This window comes from Rana temporaria, chromosome 4, assembly GCF_905171775.1.
Source record: "Rana temporaria chromosome 4, aRanTem1.1, whole genome shotgun sequence".
NCBI lineage: Eukaryota > Metazoa > Chordata > Amphibia > Anura > Ranidae > Rana > Rana temporaria.
The window spans coordinates 111,926,368-111,948,787 of record NC_053492.1 but is presented as its reverse complement, the minus strand read 5'-3'; the positions used below and the strand labels follow the sequence as shown (position 1 = coordinate 111,948,787).

Here is a 22,420-nt window from a genome sequence, read left to right as displayed (position 1 = left end):
GGAGGAGGTAACAAGGGAGCTAGAAAGCAGGAGGTCCTGGGAGGACCGTAGAGAGTGGCTTGGTTGGTATTTTGGGTTAGTGATGTAGCTGGGGGCAGTTTGAATTTTATTTGTTGGGTGAGTGGAAGCCAGTGGAGGGATTGGCAGGGAGGGGTGGAGGACACCGAATGGTTGGTAAGGTGCATGAGTCTTGCAGTGGCATTCATTATGGACTGAAGGGGTGATAGTCTAAGGCCCCTTTCACATTCGGAGCGGGAGCCGCGGTGGAGGTATAGCGCCGCTAAAAATAGCGGCGCTATACCGCCGGGATTGCCGCGGGAAACGGCCGCTAGCGGTGCAGTATTAACCCCCGCTAGTGGATGATAAAGGGTTAATACCGCACGCAATGCGGGCTGTACCGCCTGAAAAACTCCTGAGTGTGGAAGGGGTCTAAGTAAAGGTAATCCAATGAGGAGGGAGTTGGAGTAGTCAAGTCGATAGTCAGTCAAATGCCAAAGTCGCCTGACAAGTCGCACAAGTGTGAATGGGGTCTAAATGTAGATATTTTATTAGTAAACACCCAACCCTATGTATTAACCTTAGGGGAAGAAAAAGAAAGATGGACCCTGGTGTCACTCTTTTTGCAAGATCCTTTGGAAGTTGATAATGCATGAGTGCATTCTCATGATATTTGGGATCCACAGAAATATGCCGGACACGCTGGTAAATGCTGATGCAAAGAAGCTTTGGCGTTTACAAGATACAGCCACTTGCAACTATTCCCAGGTATGCTTTCCCCACTTCCGGGAGCCTCAGCCGCAGGTATTGATGTTACGGCTGGGGCTCCCTCTGTCGCCGGGCAAGTAGGAGAGAGGAGAAGAGCCTCGCCTTGCGCATGCGCGGTAGGGTTCCTGGCGTGAAGCCGAAAGGCTACGCTGCCGGATTCCCTTACTCGCAATGGAGGCGGCAGCACCTGACAGCTCATGGAAACATCAGCTTGGGTGCAGACATCACTGGACTCCAAACAGGTAAGTGTCTGATTATTAAAAGTCAGCAGCTGCAGTATGTGCAGCTGCTGGCTTTTAATTTTTGCAGCGGTGGGCGGAGCTCCGCTTTAAGATATCTTTGTCTTGCTTACCACAATTGGGTTCAAACTAGAGGTGCACCGAAATGGAAATTTCAGAACCGAAACGAAACCGAAAAAAAAAAAAAATGTCAGGCCGAAACCGAAAATTACTTTTCTTTTTTATATAATTGTATGTTAAAACGCCACCTCCACCTCCTGCCACCATCACCTCCTGCCAGCTCTTGCCGCCATCACTTCCTGCTCTGGCCACCACCTCCTGCACCCACCACCCCCACCTCCTGCCACAATCGGCTCTTGCCACCATCACCTCCTGCCGCATTACCTCACCCCCCTCTTGCCACGGTGCCACCATTACTTCTTCCCCCATCATGCCCCCACCACCTCCTGCCACCATCACCTACTGCCACCACCAGCTTCTTTATTACCTTAAAGCTGGGCTGTGCTGGGCTGGGCTGTGCTGGACATGGCTGGGCTCTGCTGGACTGGACTGTCACTGCTACGTCCTCTGCCTATGGCGAGTGCACTGCACGAGCCAACGAGTGTCACTGCCTCCTGAGTCCTCCTGACTCGATCGGCTATTCAAAAATGGCGCCGGGTGGCGCCATTACGTATCTGCTTATGCGCCGCCTGGCTGAGCGGATACAAGCTTTCCCGAGCCCGAAGCCGGCTGGGCTTGGGAAAGCTCATATCCGCTCGGCCGGGCGGCGCATAAGCAGATACATAATGGCGCCACGCGGCGCCATTTTTGAATAGCCGATTGAGTCAGGAGGACTCAGGAGGCAGTGACACTCATTGGCTCGTGCAGAGGACGGAGCCGTGACAGCCCACCGACCATTTTTTTTACGGGCACCCGATGCCCATATCGGCAATTTTAAAGCTGTTTCGGCATGTCGCCAAAACAGCTGTTTTCGGTCGATATGTATCGGGCGTAGACAGCCACGGTGCTCTTGGTACAACACTCCTCCTAACCCCTCTCTACTTGCGTCCATGTGTAACTCATAGGGTTTTGATGTATTTGCATAGGCTAGGACAGGGGCAGTTGTCAAGTTCTTCTTGAGTTGAACAAACGCCTCTTCACATTCAGGAGTCCATTAATCACGAATGGATTCTTTGGGCTTTCGGGGGCCCATGTGGGGCTAAGTAGAGAAAAGTTATCAAGCCGATACTTTCAATATGGAAAAAATAATGTACTCCTTAAATTTAATTTGAAGGTCAGTTTTATAGGTCACAGTTCTGTAGGTAGTTCATCCAAGTTTTTTTTTTTTATAGCCAGCTATAGAATCATTTTTGTATGCTAACATCAGCTCCTATTGTGCTTGAATGTTCAGTCTAATATTATTTGATGGGTTAGGAACACCAGTTTTCTTTGACTTGTTCCCCCCCTCTGTTTTCAACTGATGATCTGTTCAGTAACACCCCTCCTGTATTAGAGTGCCCCCACTCTGGATGAAGGAGAAACAGAGACACCTTTGGACAGCAGCATTGTTAGTCAAGGAGAGGGTAGTATCAGATACACTAGCAGATGTAAATACACTAACAAATAAAAGCCACATTCTAGCTAACACTTTATAAGCAATTACTGCAGCAATTTTTATTTATTTTTTGGGATAAAGGTTTTATACAAATAAAAAAAGATCACTGTAGGCACCTCTGTCAGTGGTAAATAGTTTCTCAACCCTCTAACAGTTACATCTGCAGGACAGCTTGTTCTTTTGAAAAAACAACAGACTTACTGGCCAGATCACCAGATGAAAACAAAAGAAAGTCTAAAAAAAAAGAAAACCAATTCAGTTTTGGGAAGCTACCATATAATGATTGCATTTGGGTTTAATACCTCTTTAAAGCAGCAGTCCCCCACCACTGCAAAAGTTAAAAGCCAGCAGCTACACATACTGCAGCTGCTGACTTTTAATAAGTAGACACTTACCTGTTTGAAGTCCATCGATGTCGGCACCCCAGCTGATGTTTCCACTAGCTGTCGGGTGCATGCCGCCTCCATTGCAAGTAAGGGAACCCGGCAGTATAGCCTTTTGGCTTCAAGCTGGGAACCCTACTGCGCATGCTCCTCTCTCCTAATGACCCAGCGGCCCGGGAAAGGAGGAGGGAGTACCAACTGTGACGTCAATATCTGCAGCTGAGGCTCCCGGTAGTGGGAAAAGGATACCTGTGAAAGACAGGTATGCTGTCCCCCCCTCCCCCCAAAATGTGCCAAATGTGGCACCGGAGTGGGGGGGGGGGGGGGAGTACGACCAGCGGAAGTTCCACTTTTGGGCGGAACTACACTTTTTAACTGTTGTTGAAATGTATACAAGCATTTATACACCTGCTCTTTTTGGAAAAATTTTAAAATACCTTTTTGTGGAGGTGAACTTTAGATCTGAGGTATATTGCTGCCATCCTGTCCAGCAACACTAGGGAAAAAGATGCAGTCAATTGTAATTTATCGTAATATGCTGCAGTGATGCACACTGGTGATGGTCACTCTATATTGCTATAGACCCTGATATGTAGGATATTTTCAGGTGAGAAGCGTGCCTCCACTGCCTGAGTTGAGAAACTCTACAAATCAAATAGTCTAAACTGGCTGCTGAGATAAATGTTGTAACCAATGGCATGCATTAATATCTGTTGTGTCTCTGTCTTCTCCAGCAGATACTGGGTCATGATGACATTAACAAGATGTTCTCTGCTTCAAGTAACATGCACACATCTGGATTAATGCTGCACTCCTTGGTATATTTATTGACGCATTAAAATGACATCACAGACAGGTATGACAGGAACATTAAAAGGTGACATGTTTAGTGCTTACTCAAACCTCACACGTCACCTTTTAATGTTCCTGTCATACCTGTCTGTGCTGTCATTTTAATGCTTCAATAAATATACCAAGGAGTGCAGCATTCCAGATTTGTGCATGTTACTGAATCTTAGATGAGCTGTGAGAGTCGGTCACTCACCTAGAGCGACATTACTTTGCCTTCTCTGCTTCAAGCTGCTTCTCCTAACCACCACTCCAACTCCAGACTCAATGCAGAAAAAAGTATCTGCTGTACACCGGAGAGCTCACTAACATTCATGTTTATTGTGGCAATAATCGCATAGAAAATCGGACGAGCTGGTTGTACCCAAGTTGAACTGACTGGTATATTTAAAAAAACAATGCAAATAGAAACTATATGCTAACTGCCATAACTTTAGCAAATCATCATATTTCAAATTCACATTTTCAGTGTCGCCTTATAATACTTTTTATGAATAATGGAAGTTATTCAACTGCAATGTACATTTGCATAACGTGGAATTGACTATGTTTGTTTCCATACAGGAGCCAGTGAAAGTGTGGCAAAGCATATGTTGGAAGCATGCAATCACAACTTAGAAATGGCTGTCACTATGTTCCTGGATGGAGGTGGTGTTGTGGAGGAGCCAAGCACAAGCTCTGCAGGGGCTTCAAGTGCCCACCCCCCACCTGCCGAGTAAGTTATTAAAGCCTACCTTTTTATGGCATGTGGTAGTAACACATATTTTTACCCAGCTCTTTTTTACATACAGCATTGGTTTCCAAACTGTAGCCTGTCGACCTGATGTAGCCCCATGCTTGCCTTTAAAGCGGAGGTTCACCCAAAAATCCACTTTTTGACATTAGCTGTAGCATACTGCCAACATCTGCAGTATGCTGTTGTTTTTTTTTTTTTTTACTTGTACTTATCGTTATATGAGCCCTTGTTTTCCGGCTCCGAGCGGGGAATCCAGCGGGGAATGGGTGTTTCTAATCGAAAAGGAGTTGATTGACGGCTGCTAAGGCGCGTCTTGGCCTCTGTTTAATCTTCAACTGCCATGATGCTGCACATGTGATCAGTTATGACACCAGCCATTGGATGGTTTGACAGTTTGGTTGAGAGCACAACCAATGTGACAGTTAGCATTCCCGGCATGCCAGGAATGGAACTGCTTTTTCAAACTGTTAAATTGATGGGTGAACCCCCGCTTTAACTGCCTCTTGGGGAACTGGTCCTCCAACTGACACCAGCAGTGAGGAATTAATTCTTCCACTGACACCAACAGTAGAGCTTAATTCCTCCCACTTATAAATGACAGAACATTATTCTCCTCCACTGTTACTAATGGAAGGGCACTATTCCTCTCAATAATACTGATTGATAGCTGATGCCAGTGGTGGGGCACGGTTCCTCTCATGGATGCCAGTGGCTGGGAAACACTGTAGCGGCTGGTGGGCACTGTTCCTTCCACAGATACCAGCGCCCCCGACCATACCAGGCCACATGCCCTCAACATGGGGGTAGGGGTGCTTTGTGGCGGGGCTTTGCGCCCCCACCCCAAAGCACCTAATGTCCACAACAAATCCACATGTTAATGGGGAAAAAGCTCCTTCCCGACAACCCTGAGTGGTGGTTGTGGGCCTGGTATGGTCCAGGAGGGGGCGCTTGATTGACCCCCCCCTTCTTGACCTGCTGAGCTCCGTGCTCAGATAAGGGTCTAGTATGGATTTTTGGGGGGAGACTTCCATGTTGGAGCAGCGTAAACCTGGCCTCAAAGCATAGTACTGGAGCCTTGACTAATGTTCAGCATAAATGTAATGCTTCCTAGTCTGAGATGGACTGAATGTTTTAATTTCTCCAAAAAGAACACTAATTTTGAAAAATTGATATGTCAGTTATAGCAAGCTATAAATTCTACAATTTTTTAAATGTATTAAGGAATCTGGTTGCTATAGGTAACCACTTTAATTTAAGAGTTTACTTAACTGTGATTCATAGACTGCTTGTCGTCATGCATTAGCCTGAATTTGAATAGTGATTCAAAAAATATATTGCACCATGGGTAACCTTTTGCAAAAGCAACTAAAATTGAAAAGCTAGTTATACTTCCTCCTTTAATTAAAGTTAAAAAAAATGTTTTCATTCTTTTAGAGATGATGTGCGCGCACCAATTCCACAGAAACAAGACATCCTTGTGGAGCCTGAAATATTTGGCGGTAAGAGGCTTGCATGTTGTGAAGTGTAACCTGGTAAAATGTCTCAAGGGTCCAGACACTAATCTGTTTGCAGTGTATAAGGACTCTGCATCTGCAGGACAAATATTATCCTTACAAAAGATGAGCATTTATGTCAGGGTTTTGCATACTGTTTCTGAGCAGAAAATCTATAAACCGACATAAAGCTCTGTACTTAGTGATTATAAAGCCTAAACATTTTTTACCTTAATGCATTTCTTGCATTATCCTTTTTGCTGCCAGGGCCATTTTTGTGTATGGACCTGGCAGTGAAAGGGTTAAGGTAAAAAATGTTTAGGCATCAGCATCGTCCCCTCACCCCTCCCCCTCCCTTTTACTTACCTGAGCCCTTATTTGATCCAGTGCTGTGCCTGTCTGCAGCTATTCTCTCCCCTCACGTCCTGGTCTCACTGACCTTCCAAAGACATTGGCTCCCACTGCTGTCAATCAATGCCAGTGACGAGCCCCTGCTTTCTGTGCCTATAGAGGCAAACGGTGGGGCTTAGAAGTAAGTATACACAAGTGCCTCCATAGAAAGCGACCCGAGATGAGGAGGTACAAGGCTGCTTTGTGCAGTTCAATTGCACAGAGCAGGCAAGTATATACTTGTTTTTATTTTTTATTTTTTTTTATTTATTTACAATCACTTTAAAGTGGAGTTCCACCCATAAATATAACATTACATCAGTAGTTTTAAAAAAATGTCATTAGTCCTTTACCAATTTTTTTTTTTTTTTTTTAGATGCCTGTTGTTGCTAGGCAGAATAGTTAATCTTCCCACTTCCTGCACCTAGGTGCTTAATGCTTCCTAACCTACACTGCACAGACTCCTGGGAATGTAGTGGGTGTAACTTTCCAGGAGTCTGTGCACTCCCCAGTCTCAAAGAATCATGTGACTTGGACAGCACAGGTGCTGAAACCTGATCTGACACTGCTTGTGCAGCACTGAGCATATGCGAGATGTGCAAGGCTGAAATCCAGGAAGTCATACAGTCTGGCTTCATGATGCCCACACTTAAGATGGCCCCAGTCAATTTCTATTTTATAAAGTGTCTAAATGCTGTAACAACCTAACAAAACGGACCTTAGTTTACAGACTAACTTTACTAGAATACATTAAGCTTGTGTATTACAGGGGTATTTATATTTAAAAAGTGAAATTGTGGCCGGAACTCCGCTTTAATACAGTAGGCTAGATTCACAAAGCTAGCACACAAGCATAAAGATACTTATCTTCAAAAATTGTCCGTCCAATAAGATTTACCAATTAATCACATTGCTAAATTGCTGTTCAATTTTTTGTAAATCGGGCCTAATTGTATTAAAGGTTTGGCCAGAAGTGCTTCCATAAGGCTGAAATCCATAAAATAGTTTTTATTTTTCGCCTTTTGTATATAATATTACTACTATTGATGGTAATCTTGGGCCTGGATCCAGCATTAAAGTGTTACTAAACCCACAACAGTCAAATCAGTTTATATATACAGTAAAGCATGCTTGTTATACTTGCTGTTGAACCTCCGCATTGTGTAAAAAGGCTGTTTTGATCCTATCTTCTCTGATCCTACCCTTCTTTCACTTACCCCTGATAATATTTTGATAACACAGACTCTATGGAGTCAGGCTGCACATGCTCAGTTTGGTATGTATTGCTAGAAAAGTTTTTTTTTTTGGGAGAGTGCATGTGATCAGCACATTGCCAATCGGCACTGTCCAGACAGAAAATCGGGGGTATTGCAGTCTCATAGGAGAGTCAGAAAACTTCTACAAGCTTTAACCAGTGCTTGGCTAGACAGTCGCAAGACTGCTATATACTGCTGATGAGAAAAGGGATTTATCAGTTTATATTTACTAAAATAATTGCATTTCCATGTTCTGTGTACTGTGGGAGAGCAGATATAGTGAATGCTCACCTTGTACATTATGAAAAGAATACAAGGTGTTTTGTGAATGCAGGTAAAAAAAAACTTGTACAGTACAATGATTATCTGCCATGTTTTTCACAATGTTCAGAAAGGCTGATTGTTAGCGGGAGTCACTGTGGGGTCTGGGAAATAGTACAACACACAGGTGCATGCTTCTAGTTCTCCAGTGACATGTACAACTCCCAATTTCAAAAGCGTTGGGACACTACATAAAAACTGAATGCAATGATTTGCAGATCTCATAAACCCATATTTTAGTCATAATAGAAAACATATCAAATTTTTAAACTGAAAAAATGTACTATTTTTAAAGCGGGAGTTCACCCATTTAAAAAAAAAAAAAAAATCTCCCCTTAGCTTCCTGCTCGTTCGGTCTAGGGGAATCGGCTATTTATATTAAAATATGTGCAGTACTTACCCGTTTTCGAGCTGCATCTTCTTCCGTCGCTTCCGGGTATGGGTCTTCGGGAGCGGGCGTTCCTTCTTGATTGACATTCTTCCGAGAGGCTTCCGACGGTCGCATCCATCGCGTCACTCGTAGCCGAAAGAAGCCGAACGTCGGTGCGGCTCTATACTGCGCCTGCGCACCGACGTTCGGCTTCTTTCGGAAAATCGTGACGCGATGGATGCGACCGTCGGAAGCCTCTCGGAAGCCTGTCAATCAAGAAGGAACGCCCATTCCCGAAGCCCATACCCGGAAGCGACGGAGAGGATGCGTCTCGTAAACGGGTAAGTACTGCACATATTTTAAAATAAATAGCCGATTCCCCTAGTAATAACGAGCAGGAATCTAAGGGGGAAAAGTGCCCTCTAAGGGTGAACCCCCGCTTTAAAGAAAAAAAATAAGGTAAGTTTGGAATTGATGGCAGCAAAAAATCAGCAGGGGCAGGGCGACAAAAATCTGGCAAAGTAATTGGTACTATCAAGGAAGCGCTAGAAGAACATTTTATTATGTTAGTTGGCAACAGGTCGATAACCTGATCGCACCTAAAGATGGTCAGAGGTTCACCAATCTGTGAAAAGCTACATTATAAATTGTAGACCAATTCCAGAATTGCAAATCTAGTCTTGTAGTTATCTGTACAGATCTTTTACTGCACATTGTTTTACTCGTTTTTTTCAAGGTTATGCTTTTGTTGAACTTTATCACAGCAGCAGTTTCACTCATGCTATAAAAAGTTATGTTGCTTCTTCCCTGTTCTGACCCCAAGATGCATTTTCAATGCGATAACATTAACTCTTTGCAATAAATGTATTTGCTTCTTGGTTGATAATATCTAAATAGGACACATAGCCTATATAATTTCATTTTTGCTTTAAATCAGCCCCTAAAAGGCGAAGACCAGCACGTTCAATATTTGATGGCTTCCGGGATTTCCAGACTGAGACCAGTAAGTAATTGTGGTTATTACAGCTATTTGTGTGCTGTCTTGTTAGGCACGGGGGTGTAATATAGAGCTGTTTGTTAGGATTCCTCAAAACTTACATTTTTATCTGCAATTTATAAAATATTCAGTTTTGAGTGAAATGAAGTTCTCTTTACACGGCTGACTTCTTGTTAGCAGGAATTATAAATGTTACAAGAAATACCGTATATACTCGAGTATAAGCCGAGGCAACTAATTTTACCTCCCATTGCAACTTCACTGTGTCCATCCTCACTGTGCCCATTTCCTCCGCACTGTGCCCATTGCAGCGTACCTGAAATTCTTGACAAGCTGCGCTGCGGGTGTCCATTTCCTCCTGGTCCTGTCCCGTTCCATGATAGGCGTTTGACACTGTGTTCAGTGTTCCGCCTGTCACGGGCGTTCTTTCTTTCATCCTTGGACTCAGTTTCCCAGCAGACACTGTGTCAGTGTTCCGCCAATCAAGGAGGTTCTTTCATCCTCGGCCAAGAGAAGGTCTGTGATAGGCGGAACACTGAACACAGTGTCAAACGCCTATCGTAGAAAGGGACGGGTCCAGGAGGAAGCCGCAAGGTGTAAAATGGATGCCCAAGGTACACTGACTCGAGTATAAGCCTAGAGGGGTATTTTAAGCCCTAAAAAAAGAGCTGAAAAACACGGCTTATACTCAAATATATACGGTAATAACTTTCAATGATTGCATTCATGTAATGTTTGTCTTACTGGCATCTAAAATATACATAATGGAATACATTATAAATAACTAAAAGCAGTTAAAAATGTCATTTATACTTCTACAATCTCTTATTGGCTGTAGGCATATGGCTGCCTTTTATGTCTGTTAGGGACCTTTGATGGACAGTAGACTTTTGCTAAAATATTGATCCCTGACTCAACGTGCATTCAGTTTTGTAAACCATTAACCACTTAAGACCCGGACCAATATACAGGTTAAGGACCTTGCCCCTTTTTGCGATTTTTGGCACTGCGTCGCTTTAACTGACAATTGCGGGGTCTTGTGATGTGGCTCCCAAATAAAATTGGCGTCTTTTTTCCCCCCACAAATAGAGCTTTCTTTTGGTGGTATTTGATCACCTCTGCGGTTTTTATTTATATAAACTATATAAAAAAAATAGAGCGAAAATTTTGAAAAAAATTCAATATTTTTTACTTTTTGCTATAATAAATATCCCCAAAAAAGATAAAAAAAAAAAAAAAAAAAAAAAATTTCCTCAGTTTAGGCCGATACATATTCTTCTACCTATATCTGGTAAAAAAAATCGCAATAAGCGTTTGATTGGTTTGCGCAAAATATATAGCGTTTACAAAATAGGGGATAGTTTTTATGGCATTTTTATTAATAATTTTCTTTTTTTTTTACTACTAATAGCGGCGATCAGCGTTTTTTTATTTTTTTTGACTGCGACATTATGGTGGACACATCGGACAATTTTGACACATTTTTGGGACCATTGTCATTTTCACATCAAAAAGTGCTATAAAAATGCATTGTTTTCTGTGAAAATGACAATTGCAGTTTAGGAGTTAACCACTAGGGGGCGCTTTAGGGTTTAAGTGTGACCTCATATGTGTTTCTAACTGGAGGGGGGCGGTTCTATATATATATCAGGGAACAGACGATCAATGACACTGCCACTGTGAAAAACGGGGAAGGTGTGTTTACACACACACACGCCTCTCCTCGTTCTTCAGCTCCTGTGACCGATCGCGGGACACTGGCGGCGATCGGGTCTCGCGGTCACGGAGCTTGGGACCGGGTCGCGTGCGCGCGCCGGTGACCCACGGCTGGGCTCTTAAAGGCGACGTACATGTACGCGCCTGTGCCCAGCCATACCATTCTGCCGACGTATATGTGCAGGAGGCGGTCCTTAAGTGGTTAAGTCAGCCACAAACAATTTGCGGCAAATTAACAGCAGGAGCTTGCATCATTAGCTACTACCGCTGGCCATTTTATGCAAGTGGAGTTTTTCTTAGCATTTATCGGCGTATAACACACACCCCAATTTTAAGAGGGAAGTTTAAGGGGGAAAAAAACTCACAGCCCCCCTCCCCCTGCACAGTACACTGCCCCCCCCCCCCCATCCAGTATACAGCACCCCATCCAGTACACAGCCCCCCTGCACAGTACACAGCACCCTACACTCCCATGAGACCCCCAGACTCCTGGGACAGCACTGCCAGCATACTCTACAGTTAAGAAAAAATCACTGTCAGCCCCTTCTACACTGCTTTTTTTGTGTAGCTCATATTGTAAAACCAAGCCTCCATATACCTCATTGGCTCAGTTTTTGTCACTGACCTGGTCACATGACTGCTCTCCTCTGATGTTACATAGATGGTCATGTGACCTCTCTCCTCCTCCAATCTAAAGCTACACTCAGAGGAGGAGAGCAGTCAGAAAAAACTAAGCTATTGAGATATTTAGAAGCTTAATTTTACAATGACACTGACACAGGAGAAGCAGTGTATGAGAAGGGGCTGGCAAGTGATTTTTCTCTTTCGTTCATAGACGGACACAGCCTTCATTGACCTTAGGGTTATGCTTCTTCCTACCAGGAGATTTAGGCAGAATTCTACAGCACTTAAGGTGTTAAAAACTTTCCTTCATGCCGCTCCTCCCAGGGGGCGTGGCTCCCCCAGGCATAACCCACACCCTGCTTTAGCAGCCTCAGTTTGTTTTCTGCCTAACGACAGGAGGTCAAGGCTCTCTCTGGAGTTCCTGGACTCTGGAGTTTTTTTCTGGCGATTTTTCTCGCTTTTTTATTATTTTGTTCCTGCATTTTGAATCCTGCGATTCTTCTATCAACAGCCGACTGGGTGACAGGCTGGGTCCTCGACCCTTGTAGTCCCCCCATGTTCGGCCTTCGAGCGTGTGCCGGCCCTCAGCTCAGCTTTGGGACGTCCACGACAGGCCCCATTGCTCCAGGGGCGGCCGGGGAACTTTGGTTCTAGGGCACACATATGACCGGTCTCTATGGCTTTGTCACAGTGTGTCTGGCCGACAGCCATGCCGTTTACGGACGTTGGTTCTGTCTGGGATACCTCCAGCCGGGTAGTCGCAGGACGGGGAAGTAGTGGCCCCTTACTCAGGTAAGTGGTCTGGCTGGTGTTTTCCCTGGGGAGGTCGACTGAGGGTCCGCCCTGCTTTCCTCTCTCCCCTTCCTCTCCCTTCTTCCCCTGACTGGGTAGTGGCTGTGAAGGGGGGCCTCCTGGGTTTTCTTTATTACCACCGGGGCCCATGTGTTGGGGGACTGTGTATGTTACTCTGGGGGGTGCTGCTGTGTTCTATGAGTTGATTTTTACCTCAGACAGCGGCCATCTTGGAAATCTCCTTGGTAACGCTGTGATTCTTCCCTGAGGTGACAGACAAAGCACAGCCAGTGCTGCTGTGTTCTATGAGGTAATTTTTACCTCAGATGGTGGCCATCTTGGAAATCTCCTTGGTAACGCTGTGATTCTTCCCTGAGATGACTCAGCACAGCCTCTGGTCTCTTCTACCAGTTTTAGTGCTGTTACAGTTTTAGTGCTGTGAAACGCTGTGAATCTTCCATGAGGTGAAGACACATCACAGCCAGCACATCAGAGCACACCTCAGGTTTTTCAGCTCCCTCTGCAGCTGGGTGGGGTGGTGAATACCAGGGGCCCCCATGCTCTGCAATAGCAGCAAGGAGGTGACCAGTGTTTTTTTTTTTTGTCCTGCCTTGCAGGGTGGGTGACTCAGCGCTGACACTATGGAACTCAAGCTATGCCTGAGTTAACCCTTGATGCCCCTTCCCCTGCCACATCTGTTATGTTGGCTGTCCTGGGTTTCTTGCCAGGTTTGAAGCAGCTGGTGCCCGGATGGGGGGTAAAAAAGTGCCCCCTCCCTGAAGCCTGCTTCTGGGGATGACACAGAATCGCTGTTTTTTTCTGGTTCTGTTATGTCAGAGGCTGCGGGTTTAACCCTTATGGATAGTGAGGATGACTCTGCTGCAGTCAGTTGCTGGCAAGAATTTGTTGGAGCTCTTGTTTCTGCGGTGCGTGAGACTCTAAAAATTGAGGATGTGGCGGAGACACCTCCGTGTCAGTACCAGCAGACTACCACGCACCGCTGAAGGGTTTCCTTGTGTTCCTTATTTGGACTATATGTTATACAAGGAATGGGATGCACCGCAAAAAGTTTTGTCAAAAAACTTTGCAACCTGTTACCCCCTTGAGGGGGGCTTTAAAAAACAAAAACAAAGAAAAAACAAAACAAAGTAGGTCTCTCCTCCGCCAGTGGATCCCCCCTGTGTCCAGACTGCGCATGGCCACCACGTTGCCTGTGGAAGGGGCTCCTGCATTTCAGGATCCCGCTGATAGGAGAGTGGAGGCCGTGGCCCGCTCCCTATTCACGGTGGTGGGTTCGGCGGTGAGGCCGGCTCTGGCCGGGGCCCTGGTCAGGCCCCGACTTAAAGGGCGAAGCTCCTGCTGCAGGAGCTGGAAGAAGGACCTCTAAGGTGGCCTTGGTGATGGCCGTTAAGGGTGAACGGTCCTTTTGGGTCTTTCCCGACTGGCATCATTGAGGATGCCACGGGTGGTAAGCGCATGCTGTTCCCACAGTCTGGGAAGGGCTAGGGACCTCGCCCTGTACAAGGACCCTCCTTGCCTACCTCCGAGCGTTTTTTCGCTCGCCCTGTGCGGTGGGGGTAGGTCTACATGGTGCTTGAATCCCCGCTGCGGGGTAGCAGCGCACCTGATACCGCATGCCTAACAAGTCTGCGGACATACCTGCTTCCGCCTGAAGGTCTGCTCCCGCCCGTGTCTCGGGTGGGAGACTGGCTTCGCATTGCGAAGTGTTTTCCTTGGGGTACAAGATTGAGTTTCTCTCTTGTCTGCCAAACAGGTTTTTTCCCTCCGGCTTCTGGCCTCCTCCGGTTCGCCGGTTGACTCCGTCAGGGGCTGTCCAGGATCTTCTGGTCAGGGGAGTGATTGTGCCAGTTCCCTCGTTGGAACGGTCTCTGGGTTTTACTCCATTCTGTTTGTGTCCCCATGGAGGATGGGGCCCGGTCGATCCTGGGCCTCAAGTTCCTCGTTTTGTTTTGTCAAGGTGGTGTCGATTCGCTTGGTAATAGCGGCACCTCATCTGGGGGATTTTCTGGCATCCTTGGATGTCATGAACGTGTACCTGCATATCCTCAAACCACCGGAGATTCTGTGCATTGCGGTCAGGGGGGCCATTTTCCATGGTGTCCTTCCCATTCAGCGGGTTTTCGCCGAGGTGCTCGTCCCGATACTGGCCCGGCTGTGACAGCGGGGGTTTGTTATCATGGGATGTCTGGACGACATTCTCCTACGAGCTTCTTCGAGCTCTGCATTGGTGGAGCCGTGTCTATCACGTGTCAGGCTCTCCGAGTGTTCGGCTGGTTTCTGGATTGTCCTGAAATCAGGGTTGATTCCGTCTCAGGGATACCTGGGACTGGTCCTGGATTCCTCCGGGGCGGGAGTGTTTTTCTCCTAGCGGAAAAACTTCAGACTCTGATATTTGCTGTGCAGTAGTTGCAGACCCAGAAGCGGTCATCTCTGCGATTCTGCAGGAAGGTTCTGGGTCAGTTGGTAGCCTCTTTCGAGGCGGTTCCGTATGCCCAATTCCACGCCAGGGTACTACGGAGGGAACTGCTGTCACGATGGGACTAGCTTCCGTCATCTCTGGATTACCAGATTCAGTTGAGTCATCTGATCATGTCTCCCCTGGTGTGGTGGCTGGCGTTTGCGGTGCTTCGGGCCGGAAAGTCATTTTTCTGCATGCCACTGGACAGTGGTCACAACGGATGCCAGCCTCTCCGGTTGGGGAGGGGCGCTTGGGGCACCCAGTCAGCCCAGGGGCACTGGACTCGGGTGGAGTCCTGCCTACTGATCAACGTTCTGGAGCTCCGAGCAATCAAGCTTTGCCTTGCAGGTGGTCCCTGGATCTACAGGGCCGACCGGTCAGGATCCTGTCCGATAACACCACGTCCGTGGCGTAGGTTGATCATCAGGGAGGCACACGGAGTTCTGTTGCAGCGACGGGGGTCGTGCGCATCCTTTCGGTGGGCCGAAGGGTCCGTTCTGGCTCTATCGGCTGGGTACATTCCGGGAATACGGAATTGGCTAGCCGACTACCTAAGTCGCACTGCACTGGGCCAAGGAGAGTGGTCTCTCCACCCGCAGGTGTTTCGGGGTCTGTGCCGAAAGTGGGGCACTCTGGACGTGGACCATCTAGCGTCCCGTCTCTATCGGTAGGTGCCACGGTTCGTGGCCAGGTTTAAGGACCCGTGGGCGGACGCGTCAGTGGCTCCTTGGGGTCGCTGTCGCCTACTTTACACCTTCCCTCCTCGGAAGCTTCTTCCTCGCCTGCTGCGCAGAGTAGAAGCTGTAGGGATTCTATCGGTCCTGATTGCCCCAGATTGGCCGCGTCGCTTCTGGTACGCGGACCAGGTGCGTCTGCTGGCAGACGCCCCCTAGCGTCTTCCCCTGGGAATTGATTTTCTGTTACAGGGTCCGATCTTCCACCCTGTTTCACAGCCACCGGCCTTAGCGGCGTGGCTGTTGTGAGCCAGGGGCTTAAGGACCAAGGCCTATTGGGCTTGGTGGTCTCTACCGTGCTGCCTGCACGGAAGGCTACCTCACGTAGGTTTTTTCCTCCTACATGGAAGGCCTACTTCTCTGTGTGTGGGGAGATGAACTGGCACTCTCGTACATGCGTTGTGTACAGGATTCTGCTGTCTTTGCAGCAGGGAGTGGTTCAGGCTCTCGCCTTACGTACGGTTAGGAGCCAGATTTCTGCTCTGGCTGTTTTTACTTGCAGCGACCCTTGGCATCGCACTCCTGGGTGCGTGCGTTGGGTCAGGGGGTCTGGCAGGTGGCCCCTCCGGTGCGCCCTCCATTACCCCCATGGGACTTGAATTTAGTCCTTTCAGTGCTTCGGGATGCTCCCTTTGAGGACATTCGGGAGGTTTTTTGTTTATTGTCACAAAAGGTGATTTTATTTCTGGTAGCAATTACCTCGATCAGACGGGTGTCTGTCTGTTCTGGCGGCCTTGTCTTGCAAGGCTCCCTGCTTGGTCATCCGTAAGGATGAGGTGGTGCTGCGGCCGCAGCCGTTTTTTCTCCCTAAGGTCGTTTCGGCTTTTCACTTGGATGTGGACATTGTTCTTCCATCCTTATGTCCTTAGCCGAAGAACCCGAAGGAGGCCACTTTACATTCTTTGGATGTGGTTCGGGCCCTTCGAGTTTACTTGTCGGCGACAGCTCCGTTCCGGAAGTCGGACTCGCTGTTCGTGTCTGTGTCCGGTCCCAGTAAGGGCCTGGCAGTCTCGTCGGCCACCATTTCCAGGTGGATCCGACAGTTTGTGCTTCAGGCCTATGCCCTGAAGGGCGGGCGCCCCCCTTTCGGGTCATGGCGCATTCGACCAGGGCGATCGGGGCCTCTTGGGCTTTCCGACACCAAGCCTCTGTGTTACAGGTGTGTAAGGCTGCGACCTGGTCGTCGGTCCACGCTTTTTCAAAGTTTTATATGGTGGATGTGAGTGCATCTTCTGATGCCTCCTTCGGCCGCAGGGTGTTACAGGCGGCAGTTTACGGTTGGAGTTCCTCCGTTGAGTAACTCCGGTTTTTGTTTGGGGTGTAACCTGTTTTTGCTGTGTTATTTTTCCCACCCCTCGAATTTTTTGACACTGCTTGGGGACGTCCCTAAGGTCAATGAAGGCTGTGTCCGTCTATGAACGAAAGTGAAAAAAGGATTTTTGTACTCACCGTAAAATCCATTTCTCTGAGTTCATAGACGGACACAGCACCCACCCCTCCTTTGTTTGTACTGCTTGTTACGAACTGAGGCTGCTAATGCAGGGTGTGGGTTATGCCTGGGGGAGCCACGCTCCCTGGGAGGAGCGGCATGAAGGAAAGTTTTTAACACCTTAAGTGCTGTAGAATTCTGCCTAAATCTCCTGGTAGGAAGAAGCATAACCCTAAGGTCAATGAAGGCTGTGTCCGTCTATGAACTCAGAGAAATGGATTTTACGGTGAGTACAAAAATCCTTTTTTTTTCTCAACCTTAGACTATGCAGGCAGCGCTGTCCCTGGGCCAGGAAAGGGGGTGCAGCCAACCTGAAACCCCCCCCCCCTATGGGACTGCGCGATCCCCGCCCCTGATGCTAAAACATTATCGCTGTATAACACACAGGCACTGTTTACCCTCTGTTTTCAGGGAAAGGTGCGTGTTATACGCCAATAAGTACGGTACTTGAAAATCACAAATATCCTGCTGAGCAAGAGCAACAGCTACACATACAGGAACATTTGAATGGTTTCACAGCTGACGCATATATTATGTATAAATGTTCTGCACATAAAGGCTAACGCCCTGTACAAACAGCGGAATTTCCAATGGAAAAAAGTTGGATGGTTTTTCCGACGAAATTCCGCTCAAGCTTGGCTTGCATTCACACGGTCACACAAGTTCTCTGACCTTTTGAGCGTTAAGAACGCAGTGACATACAACACTACTATTATTTTTTTCGTCTGAAAAATTAAGAACCTGCTCTCTAACTTTTGCTGGCGGAAATTCCGACAGCAAAAGTCTGATGGAGCATACACACGGTCGGAATTTCCGATGAAAAGCTCACATCAGACTTTTGCTGGTGGAAGTTCCGCTTGTGTGTGTATGGGGCATTGCATGTTCCAGCTACCTTTTGCTATTTTCAAATAGAGGAATAGGTTCTATGTGTCTTAAAGGCTATCTCCTTCTTCTTACAATCGGCACTATAGGAAAGAGTTGATTTATTACAATTTATTTAAGCAAGACACCTATTTAGTTGTTACTCTAAAATACAGTTTGAAGGGTTAGTTCACCTTTACAGAAATTCTGTAAAAGTGATCTAACACCAGGCCCCCTCCCCACCTCCCCGTCCCTGCTGTAATTTCCTCCCACGATCCTGAGCTTTCAGGGCTTCCGTAAGTCACTTCACCAGTCAGAGAATTTGAAATCCCTGCTGCTTTCTCTTTTCTGTCCAGTGCTGCCAAGATGGACCAGATGGATTCTAATTGGTCAGCACAGTCACATGGACTGCACTGACCAATTGGAATCTCTCTGGTCTGTCCTTGCAGTGCTGGATGGAGAAGAGAAAGCAGCAGGGATTTAAAATCCGTGGACTCAAACTATGTCCCTCCAGTTGTTCAGGAACTACAATTCCCATCATGCGTAGTCATGTCTGTGAATGTCAGAGTTTTACAATGCCTCATGGGACTTGTAGTTCCACAACAGCTGGGGGTCCGTAGTTTGAAGATCCCTGCCCTAGACCATGGAGCAGCTTGATGGAGCCCTTAACAGCTCAAGATTGTGGGAGGCAAGTACAGTGGAGACTGGGTGGGGGGGGGGGGGGTTCGATGTTGGGTCACCTTTACAGGATTTTCTATGAAGGTGAACTAGCATTTTAAAACTTTTATTTTGGTAAAAAAAATTCACTGCCCTGTCAATCCTATTGAATGTGTGTTTCTAGCCATTACATTTTTTTTAAATATGATAAAGTACGGTAGTTTTAGTTTTGAGACATTGCTTATGGCTTTAGGTAGGTTGTTTATTATTACATTGCTTTAACAGATTATTTCACTATTTTTACGGTGGTATTAATTGCACACATTGTAGGTGTGTAATTTTTGTTATTTCCCAATAATATTGATGTGTCTGTTTTTTACATTGGGGCATTGCAGTTCGTCAGGAGCAGGAGTTGCGGAATGGAGGAGTGGTGGATAAGAAACTAACTACTTTGGCTGACCTTTTCCGACCGCCTATAGATCTTATGCATAAAGGCAGTTTTGAGACGGTATGTCCATGGTTTGTATTGTGGGAGGATCTGGTTGTCCTGTGTATTAACCTAAAGGGATGAACTTCTCCAAATGTTTCCCTCTATGTGAGGATTCAGATGTGGCTTTTTTATTGCAAAGCTGGAGTATTTGAAGATATTTAGACTGTTATCTCTGGGTGCTGTGGTTGAATTATCACTACGAGTTTGCCTCCAATAAGCCTTTTCAGAGAGAGGTGATCATAGCCAGTTATGTTGAACCTTGTCTGTTTTTTTTTCTATCAGTGAATGCTGGCAGGTAGTACTGGATAGCAAAAAATCCCTTCTTGGATATATGAATACCTTCTGAAACTGATAAATAGAGGTATCTGAAAAGAACTTTTTTTAATTGCCCTCAGCAACCACTCAGCCTGGGTTGAAACTGATGCGAAGCACGAACCAGCGCCATTACAGCGCCGGTTCCCTCATTGCTCATCTCCCGCAGACAGTTCACACTGCCTTGTGCGAACCTCTGCGGGTGTCATTAACAAAGTTAATGTCGCCCCCAGTTTAGTTCACAGATCACATTGTGAACTCGCACAGGAATCGGACGGCATAGGCGAGAACACAAACACAAATACAAGTCCCTGCACTATTTTCTGTGCGTATCTAATGCGAGTTCAGCCATACAGCTGTATGGCTGAACGCACATTGCTCAGAGATTGCATGTGATCTGCACTTGCAATGCAGGTGCGAATCACGTGCAATGTCTGAGATTGCGCTAGTGTGAACCCGGGCTTATAATCTGTTTCATGTTACCTATATCTGTTGGCTAAATAAGCTAGTGAACATGCAAAGTATCTATCTGGCAAGTTTCTGGGGGGAAGTGACCAAAGGTATTCATTCACACTGCCATTTTTGTAGTGTTTTTACATACCAGGCTTAGTGCACAGACAATAAACTATATTTTTTTCCAAATGGTTCTGTTATTACCAATTGGCAGTTTGTTTCAAGCTGAGATTAAACGTTTAAATAGCTTTATCACACTGCACTGTACCTGTAATGAGTTCTATTGAGAAAAATGGTCAGGTGCAGTTTTGACTGCGTTTGGGTTGTGCCAGCAGCTTATTTATAATGAACGGCTTAACAGTCTTAACACGGTGCATGTTACCGCCCAACATAACACCGCACAGGCGTGATCCCTTCCTTAAGGCCCAACGCACCATGCTGTCCTTTACATGTGTTTTGAGTTTTCATAGGAGGGAATGTAAAGACTTGTAAAATACATTAGAGCACATGCGAATATGCACATCGTTTTATACTTTTTTATTTTGATGCCCTGGAAACTCGCAGACATTAATTTAAGACGTGTGTGTAAAATCTATACAAAATGCATGTAAAACACAGAAAACATTACATTGCAGAAAAGTTGAATTGCAGATTCATAGTACACCCCCCCTATACATTATCCCTACAGCCTGATTCCTGACTAGGCCTCTAAAAAGATTCTGGTTGTGCTCTCCAATTATGAGAAATAACTTTTTCTTTTTTCACAAGAAATGAAATAACTTACTATAATGATTGACCTATCTTCTTTTCCTAGAGGCTATGGAAGGAATATGTTATGTTTTCCAATACGCAAATCTGACAGATCTGTCATTCCACGTAAAGACTGTTTGTTTTTAAAGCCTAAGGCTCGGTTCACATATATGCAAATTGGATACGTTTCAAACTGCATCTTATTCGCATGACGTGAACCAAACCGACTTTCTATGGAGCTGGTTCACATATCTACGGGGCCTACCTGCAGGGCGTTTTTCAAAAGAGTCCAATATGATTTTAGGTCCGGTTCAGGTTGCAATTTCAAGTGTCAAATCTCACTGAAACCGACCCATCACATTTGTGAACCGGCTCTGTTTACCTACAAAAAATGAAATAAGGACATTACTTGCCTTCATTGTGAAGTGACCCTTGTCTTCTTTCTTATAGTTCAGTAGAAAATTTTCTTTCCTTCGATGCCCCAGCCTCACCACTGTAATCTTCCCATGTGGCAGGGCATAATAGATATAAGGAGCTGTCACTGGTTACAGCTTCTATGAATAAAATGTGATCTATGAATGGGGGGGTGGACCTTTCAATCATCTGTCCATCCTCCATTCATAGATCGTGTTTCATTCAGGGAAGCTGTAGTAATGGCTTCTGTGAGTGGGGTTGCTGGCTGGAAATGGCCGGCATAGTCGTCACTTTTGAGAACCTGTGACAGCTTCTCGGTTCCATTAACCCTCACTGCACTGCAAGATTGCGAGGGGTGAGGTGGCATTGGAGAACAGAATATTTCTACTGATCTAGTAGACAGAGGCACAGGGGACACATCACACTGAAGGTAAGTTATGTCCCTTGTGCTTATTTTCTGTTTTTACAGGTAAACTTAATCTTGACGTAATGCAAAACTACACAGTATTTTCATATAATAGAAGAAATTGCAGTCATTTGCACATATTTACATTTAAAATGAGGAGCTGCTGTTTGATTTAAAAGCATTGTGTGTTATGGCTAGTTTGTTTTCCAGCACTCACTGCAACAGGGCAATAAAATAATGAACTGAATTCATATTCTGCAGCAGGTCAAGACTATATGACTTTGTAAAAAAAAAAAAGACAGTACCATAATCATTCACATTGCATTGGTACTGATTGTCTGGTTTGCCAGGAGTTCTCATGTAATCATATGTCGCTCAAAATCTAGACTACTACTCGGTTATTGCAGACAACAGGGTCACAGTAATGTTCCTATGATTGTTTGTTGGCATAGCAATCGATAATCTAGATAGGCAGAGCTTGAGTACAATTTCTATAACATTTTTTATTTAAAACTACAAGCTGGGAGGGAGCGTTTGTACTCCCATTTAAGGGGTGCTGAATTAGAATAAAAACATGATAATAGCATAGGCAGTTTTGCTATTACACATGTTATTTTCTAATTTCAGAACACCTTAAAAGGAGAAATAATAAACTAGAAGAGGAAAACTCAAGTGGCGGAACTCAAATTTCTCTGGAAGTCAGTCAACTGTAAACTCTGAAAACTGAAAAGTGTGAGTTGAGCTCTCCAATGATCTGCTCATAAAGCAGATAAAAAAAACAATGTTTCATCTAACTCTCTATCCCCCACCCCTTCCCTGCTGTCCTATCATCTAAGTTGATATTAAAGCT

At 45.9% G+C, this 22,420-nt stretch overlaps 1 protein-coding gene across 2 annotated transcripts in view; it reads left to right on the top strand.

The window, feature by feature from the left end:
- UBXN7 (UBX domain protein 7) overlaps positions 1-22,420 on the top strand; it is a 43,760-nt gene that overhangs the window by 4,806 nt on the left and 16,534 nt on the right. For both annotated transcript variants that reach the window (XR_005748611.1, XM_040348784.1), the window contains exons 2-5: positions 4,395-4,545; positions 6,001-6,065; positions 9,334-9,399; positions 19,141-19,253. Coding sequence is in view for 1 of the 2 variants with exons in the window: in XM_040348784.1 (XP_040204718.1) it covers positions 4,395-4,545; positions 6,001-6,065; positions 9,334-9,399; positions 19,141-19,253 (395 nt within the window). In the remaining variant the exon portion in view is untranslated. The remainder of the gene's footprint in view (positions 1-4,394; positions 4,546-6,000; positions 6,066-9,333; positions 9,400-19,140; positions 19,254-22,420) is intronic.